The sequence below is a fragment of the Myiozetetes cayanensis genome, unplaced genomic scaffold, assembly GCF_022539395.1.
Source record: "Myiozetetes cayanensis isolate MyiCay16 unplaced genomic scaffold, myiCay2020 scf1448, whole genome shotgun sequence".
In the NCBI taxonomy this organism is placed as follows: Eukaryota; Metazoa; Chordata; class Aves; order Passeriformes; family Tyrannidae; genus Myiozetetes; species Myiozetetes cayanensis.
The window spans coordinates 1-8,143 of NW_026087102.1; the positions used below are offsets into that span (position 1 = coordinate 1).

Genomic DNA, 8,143 nt, shown 5'->3' on the forward strand with positions numbered 1-8,143 from the left:
AAAATCCCAATTTAATCCAAATTAAATTCAAATAAATTCAAATTAAATTCAAATAAATTCAAATTAAATTCAAATTAACTCGTATTAAACCCCCCAACCCCCCCCCCAGGACCCAATAAATCCCAATTTAATTCAAATTAAATTCAAATTAATTCAAATTAAACCCCCCCAAACCCCCCCAGGACCCAATAAATCCCAATTTAATCCGAATTAAATCAAATTAAACCCAATTTTCCCCCAATTTTACCTGTCCCTGGCGCAGGTGGTAGGAGAGCAGCCGGACGTGGACGGGCCCCGGCCCGGTGTGAGCCGCGGGGGGGGCGATGGTGACGCTCTGAGAGGGCTCCAGAACCGAGGGGAGCTCCAGGGGCTCGGGGGGCACGGCCAGGGCCCGGCACACCCCAACCTGCACCGCCGTCAGGCTGGCCACGGACTGGGGGAGAGGGAAATAAAGTCAGGGGACACAAAAAAATTCAAAAATAGGAAAAAATCCCAAAAAAACCCGAAAAAAACCCAAAAAAACCGGAAAAAAATGGCCAAAATAGACCCCAAACCCGAAAAAAATGACTAAAATAGACTCCAAAACCCCCCAAAATAGACTCAAAAACCCCCAAAATAGACTAAAAAAAACCAAAAATAGACTCAAAACCCCCCAAAATTGACTCAAACCCCCCCCAAACAGCCCCAAAAAAACCCCACAAAACACCCCAAAAAACCCTGATCGGGAACCCCCCAAAAAAAGATCAAAATAGCCCCAAAAACGCCTTCCCCTCCCCCCCCAACCTGCACCGCTGTCAGGCTGGCCACCGACTGCGGGGGGGCAAAAAAAAGGGTCAGGGGACACCAAAAAAATTCAAAAATAGGAAAAAAATCCCAAAAAATCCCGAAAAAACCCAAAAAAACCCCCAAAAAATGACCAAAATAGACCCCAAATCCGAAAAAAAGGACCAAAATAGACCCAAAACACCCCAAAATAGACTCAAAAACCCCCAAAATAGACTCAACCCCCCCCCCCAAAATGACTAAAATAGACCCCAAACCTGAAAAAAAGGACGAAAAAAGACCCCAAACCTGAAAAAAAAGGACGAAAAAAGACCCCAAACCCCAAAAAAATGACCAAAATAGACCCAAAAGCCCTCAAAATAGACTCAAAAACCCAAAAAAAAAGGACCAAAATAGACCAAAAAGCCCCCAAAATAGACCCAAAACCCCCCAAAAAAGGACCAAAATAGACCCCAAAACCCGAAAAAATGACCAAAAGCCCTCAAAATAGACTTAAAACCCCTCAAATAGACTCAAAAACCCCCAAAATAGCCCCAAAAACGCCTTCCCCTCCCCCCCCACCTGCACCGCTGTCAGGCTGGCCACGGACTGGAGAGGGGAAAAAATGGGTCAGGAGACACAAAAAATACAAATATAGCAAAAAATTAAAAAAAACCTGAAAAAAACAAAAAAAAAAAAAACGAAAAAATGACCAAAATAGACCCCAAATCCGAAAAAAAGGACCAAAATAGACCCAAAACCCAAAAAAAATGACCAAAATAGACCCAAAACCCCCTAAAAAATTACCAAAATAGACCCCAAAACACCCCAAAATAGACTCAAAACCCCCCAAAATAGATTCAAAAACCCCCAAATAGACTCAAAAACCCCAAAATAGACTTAAACACCCCCAAAATAGACTCAAAACCCCCCAAAATAGACCCCAAACCCGAAAAAAAGGACCAAAATAGACCCCAAAACCCGAAAAAAATGACTAAAATAGACCCCAAAACCCCCCAAAATAGACTCAAAAACCCCCAAATAGACTCAAAAACCCCCAAAATATACCCAAACCCCCCAAAAAATGACCAAAATATACCCCAAAACCAGAAAAAAAGGACTAAAATAGACCCCAAAACCTGAAAAAAATGACCAAAATAGACCCCAAAACCCGAAAACAAGGACCAAAATAGCCCCAAAAATGCCTTCCCCTCCTCCCCCACCTGCACCGCAGTCAGGCTGGCCACCGACTGGAGAGGGGAAAAAAAAGGGTCAGGGGACACAAAAAAATACAAATATAGCAAAAAATCCCAAAAAAACCCGAAAAAAACCCAAAAAAACCCGAAAAAAATGACCAAAATAGACCCCAAATCCGAAAAAAATTGACTAAAATGGACCCCAACCCCCCCAAAAAAGACCAAAATGGACCCAAAACCCTGAAAAAAATGACCAAAATAGACCCAAAACCCTAAAAAAATAGACCCCAAAACCTCAAAAAAATGACCAAAATAGACCCCAAAACCCCCCAAAAGTGACCAAAATAGACCCCAAAACCTGAAAAAAATGACCAAAATAAACCCAAAACCCGAAAAAATTGACTAAAATAGACCCCAAAACCTCAAAAAAATGACCAAAGTAGACCTCAAAACCCAAAACCAAGGACCAAAATAGCCCCAAAAACGCCTTCCCCTCCCCCCCCACCTGCACCGCTGTCAGGCTGGCCACGGACTAGGGGGGGGGGAAAAATGGGTCAGGGGACACCAAAAATTCAAAAATCCCCATCAAAAAACTCCAAACTGCAAAAAATCCCGAAAAAAAACCCAAAAAATGACGAAAATAGACCCAAAACCCGAAAAAAATGACCAAAATAGACCCCAAATCCCTCAAAATAGACTCAAAACCCCCCAAAATAGACTCAAAACCCCCCCAAAATAGACCCAAAACCCGAAAAAAATGACCAAAATAGACCCCAAAACGTGAAAAAAAATGACGAAAATAACCCCAAAACCCGAAAAAAGGACTAAAATAGACCCCAAAACCCCCCTAAATAGACCCCAAACCCGAAAAAAATGACCAAAATAGACCCCAAACCTGAAAAAATTGACTAAAATAGACCCCAAAACCCGAAAAAAAGGACTAAAATAGACCCAAACCCCCCAAAAATTGACTAAAATAGACCCAAACCCCCCAAAAAATGACCAAAATAGACCCAAAACCCCAAAAAATAGACCCCAAAACCTCAAAAAAATGACCAAAATAGACCCCAAAACCCGAAAAAAATGACCAAAATAGACCTCAACCCCCCCCAAAAAAAGACCAAAATAGACCCAAAAACCCCCCAAAATAGATTCAAAAACCCACAAAATATACCCAAACCCCCAAAAAAATGACCAAAATATACCCCAAAACGCGAAAAAAATGACTAAAATAGACCCAACCCCCCAAAAAATTGACTAAAATAGACCCCAAAACCCAAAAATTTTGACTAAAATAGACCCCAAAACCCTAAAAAAATAGACCCCAAAACCTCAAAAAAATGACTAAAATAGACCCCAAAACCCCCAAAAAATGACTAAAATAGACCCCAAAACCCGAAAAAAATGACCAAAATGGACCCAAAACCCCCCAAAAATGACTAAAATAGACCCCAAAACCCCAAAAAATTGACTAAAATAGACCCAAAACCCCCAAAAAATGACCAAAATAGAACCCAAACCCCCCAAAAAATGACTAAAATAGACCCAAAAACCTGAAAAAAAATGACCAAAATAGACCCAAAACCCGAAAAAAAGGACCAAAATAGACCAAAAAGCCCTCAAAATAGACTCAAAATCCCCCAAAATAGACCCCAAAACCCAAAAAAAGGACCAAAATAGACCCCAAAACGTGAAAAAAATGACTAAAATAAACCCAAACCCCCTCAAAATAGACTCAAAAACCCGAAAAAAATTACTAAAATAGACCCCAACCCCCCAAAAAATGACTAAAATAGACCCCAAAACCCGAAAAAAAGGACTAAAACAGACCCCAACACGTGAAAAAATGACCAAAATAGACCCCAAACACCCCAAAAAATGACTAAAATAGACCCCAAAACCCGAAAAAAATGACTAAAATAGACCCCAAAACCTGAAAAAAATGACTAAAATAAACCCAAAACCCCCCAAAAATTGACTAAAATAGACCCCAAAAACCTGAAAAAAATGACCAAAATAGACCCCAAAACCCCCAAAAAATGACCAAAATAGACCCCAAAACCTCAAAAAAATGACTAAAATAGACCCCAAAACACCCCAAAATAGACTCAAAAACGCCCAAAAAAATGACCAAAATAGACCCCAAAACCCCCCAAAAAATGACCAAAATAGACCCCAAAACCCAAAAAAATTGACTAAAATAGACCCAAAACCCGAAAACAAGGACCAAAATAAACCCAAAAGCCCTCAAAATAGACTCAAAAGCTGAAAAAAATGACTAAAACAGACCCCAAAACCTGAAAAAAAAGGACCAAAATAGACCCCAAACCCCTCAAAATAACCTCAAAACCCCCAAAATAGACTCAAAAACCCCCAAAAAATGACCAAAATAGACCCAAACCCCTCAAAATAACCTCAAAACCCCCAAAATAGACCCCAAAACCCGAAAAAAATGACTAAAATAGACCCCAAACCCCCTCAAAATAGACTCGAAAACCCCCAAAATGACTAAAATAGACCCCAAAACCTGAAAAAAATGACCAAAATAGACCCCAAACCCCTCAAAATAGACTCAAAACCCCCCAAAATAGACTTAAACCCCCCAAAAACTGACACAAAGCACCCCCCAAAAACAGCCTGAAAACCCCCCAAAATGACCCCAAAAAAACTCCAGAAAACACCCCAAGAAAAACCTGATCAGGGACCCCAAAAACCCCCCTCAAAAACAAAACAAAACACTAAAAAAACCCCGACAAAAATGACCGAAATAGACCCCAAACCCCTCAAAATAACCTCAAAACCCCCCAAAAATAGACTCAAAACACCCCCAAAACGACCCCCAAAAACAAAACACCCCCCCCCAAAAAAAATAAACCCTGATCAGGGACCCCAAAATCCCCAATAAAAAAACAACAAAAAAAAACCAAAAAAAAAAAGGACCAAAATAGACCCCAAACCCCTCAAAACGACCCCAAAAAACTCCAGAAAACACCCCAAAAAAACCCCTCATTTTTGGGGGGTCTCCAGAGGGGTCCCGAGGGTCTCACCGCCAGCAGCTCGGTCTGGGTGAGGGTCCAGAAGCTGGGGTGGATTTGGGGGGTCCTGGATGGATTTTTTGGGGTCCTGGAATGGGTTTTAGGGAGTCCTGGAGTGGGTTTGGGGTCCTGGGTGGAGTTTTGGGGGTCCTGGGTGGGTTTTTGGGGGTCCTGGGTGGGTTTTTTGGGGGTCCTGGGTGGGTTTTTGGGGTCCTGGGTGGCTCAGGGAGCTCAGGGCTGGTTTGGGGTGGTTTGGGGTGGTTTTTGGGGGGTCCCAGGGGGTCTCACCGCCAGCAGCTCGGTCTGGGTGAGGTTCAGAGCCTGGGGTGGGTTTGGGGGTCCTGGGTGGAGTTTTGGGGGGTCAGAGTGGGTTTTGGGGGATCCCAGGTGGTTTTGGGGGGTCCTGGGTGGGTTTGGGGGAGTCCTAGGTGGGATTTTGGGGTCCTGGAGTGATTTTGGGGGGTCCTGGATGGGTTTTTGGTGTCCCAGGAAGCTCAGGGGAGCTCTAGGGGCTCGGGGTTGATTTGGGGTGGTTTTTGGGGGGTCCCAGGGGGTCTCACCGCCAGCAGCTCGGTCTCGGTGAGGTTCCAGAAGCTGGGGTGGATTTGGGGGTCCCGGGTGGGTTTTTGGGGTCCTGGGTGGCTCAGGGAGCTCTGGGGAGCTCAGGGGTGATTTGGGGTGATTTTTGGGGGGTCCCAGGGGGTCTCACCGCCAGCAGCTCGGTCTCGGTGAGGTTCCAGAAGCTCTTCCAGAAGTGCACGTCGAGGTTCTGCGTCAGCCGCTCGAACTCGGCCCCGCGCAGCTCGGGGTCCAGGGGCGAACTTCCCGCTGGTGAAGAGCGACCCCGCCGCCACCCCTGACACCCCTGACGTCATTCGGGACCCCCAAAACCCCCCCAAAATCCCCCAAAATACCCCCGAGTCCAGGGACCCCCTAAAACCCCCCAAAACTCCCAAAGCCCCACCAGGACCCCAGGCTCGGGGTCAGGCGAACTTCCCACTGGTGAACAGCGACCCCACCCCACCCTGACACCCCTGACGTCATTCAGGACCCCAAAACCCCCAGGACCCCCAAAATCCCCCGAGTCCAGGGACCCCAGGGACCCCCAAAACCCCCAAGCCCCCTCCCAGGCTCGGGGTCCAGAGCGAATTTCCCGCTGGTGAACAGCGACCCCGCCGCCACCCCTGACACCCCTGACGTCATTCGGGACCCCCAAAACCCCCAGAGTCCAGGGACCCCAAAACCCCCCAAAATATCCCCAGGCCAGGGACCCCCAAAACCCCAGGGACCCCCAAAAACCCTAAAACCCCCAGAGTCACCCCAAGCCCAGGGACCCCAGGGACCCCAAAACGCCCCAGAGTAACCCTGAGCCCAGGGACCCCCAGGGACCCCCAAAACACCCCAGAGTCACCCCAGGCCCAGGGACCCCAGGGACCCCCAAAACACCCCCAGAGTGACCCTGAGCCATGGACCCCCAAGGAACCCATTCAGGACCTCCCAGGGACCCCAGGGACCCCCAAAACCCCCAGGATCCCCCAAACCCACTCAGAGTCAACCAGAACCCCAAAGACCACCCAGGACCTCCAAAACCCACCCAGGGACTCCCAAAAGCCCAGTCAGGACCTCCAGGGACCCCCAAAACCCACTCAGGGACCCCAAAACCCACCCAGAACCTCCAGGGACCCCAAAGACCCCCAAACCCCAGGGACCCCAAAACCCACCCAGGACCCCAAGGACCCCAGAGACCCCCAAGGACCCCAAAACCACCCAGAACCTCCAGGGACCCCAAAACTCACCCAGGACCTCCAGGGACCCCAAAGACCCCTAAACCCCAGGGACCCCAAAACTCACCCAGGACCTCCCAGGGACCCCAAACCCACCCAGGACCTCCAAGGACCCCCAGGACCCCCCAGGGACCTCCAGGGACCCCCAGGGACCTTCAAGATCCTCTAAAGACCCCCCAGGGGACCCCAAAACCCACCCAGGGACCCCCAAGGACCTCCCAGAGACCCCCAAGGACCCCCCAAACCCACCAAATCCTAGGGACCTCTAAAACCCACCCAGAACCTCCAGGGATCCCCAAAACCCACCCAGGGACCCCCAGGGACCCCAAAAACACACCCAGAACCTCCAGAGACCCCCAGGGACCCCCAAGGACCCCAAAAACCCACCCAGGACCCCCAAGGACCCCCAAGGACTCCCCAGGGACCCCCAAAGACCCCCAAGGACCCCCCAAACCCACCGAAGCCGAGGTCCCCGCTCCGATAGTTCTCCCCGAAGGACACGAGGCCGATGGCGAGGGTCTGCAGGAACGGCTGCAGCGACGGCACGAACTGGGGGGCAGGGGGGGCACCCAGGGGTCACCAGGGGGCACCAGGGGTCATCAGGGGTCATCAGGGGTCAACAGGAGTCATCAGGGGTCAACTGGGGTCAACAGGGGTCATCAGGGGTCAATGGGAATCATCAGAGGTCAACAGGGGTCATCAGGGGTCAACAGGGGTCAATGGGAGTCATCAGGGGTCAATGGGAGTCATCAGAGGTCAACGGGGTCAATGGGGGTCATCAGGGGTCAATGGGGGTCAACAGAGGTCAGTGGGGTCAATGGGAGTCACCAGGGGTCAATGGGAGTCATCGGGGTCAATGGGGGTCATCGGGGGTCAACAGGGGTCATCAGGGGTCAAGGGGAGTCATCAGGGGTCAACAGGGGTCAATGGGAGTCATCAGAGGTCACCAGGGGTCAATGGGAGTCATCAGGAGTCAACAGGGGTCAACAGGGGTCAGTGGAAGTCATCAAAGGTCAATGGGGTCAATGGGAGTCATCAGGGGTCACCAGGGGTCAATGGGAATCATCAGAGGTCAACAGGGGTCATCAGGGGTCAACAGGGGTCAATGGGAGTCATCAGGGTCAACTGGGGTCATCCAGGGGTCAAGACCGATGGTCAAACCAAGGCCAACCCAACTGATGGTCAATGAAGTCAAGAGGAACCCAATGGTCACCAGGGGTCATCAGGGGTCAACAGGGGTCACCAGGGGTCAACCAGGGGTCAAGACCGATGATCAACCCAAGACCAACCCAAAATGTCCCCAATTTTCCCCAAATCTCACCTGGAACCTCAAAAACATCCGTTGACCATCGGTTGGGTCATCCCC

General features: G+C 49.0%; 1 protein-coding gene across 1 annotated transcript; it reads right to left on the reverse strand.

Annotated features, from left to right (window-relative positions):
* Window positions 1-247: 247 nt before the first annotated feature.
* LIPE (lipase E, hormone sensitive type) lies at window positions 248-8,116 on the reverse strand (the record flags this gene model as incomplete). Its single annotated transcript, XM_050310085.1, is given in 5 exon segments — window positions 248-433; window positions 5,703-5,807; window positions 5,809-5,849; window positions 7,236-7,326; window positions 8,099-8,116. Coding segments are annotated over 5 exon segments (441 nt in total), but the record flags the coding sequence as incomplete, so codon positions are not given.
* Between the last annotated feature and the right edge of the window lie 27 nt (window positions 8,117-8,143).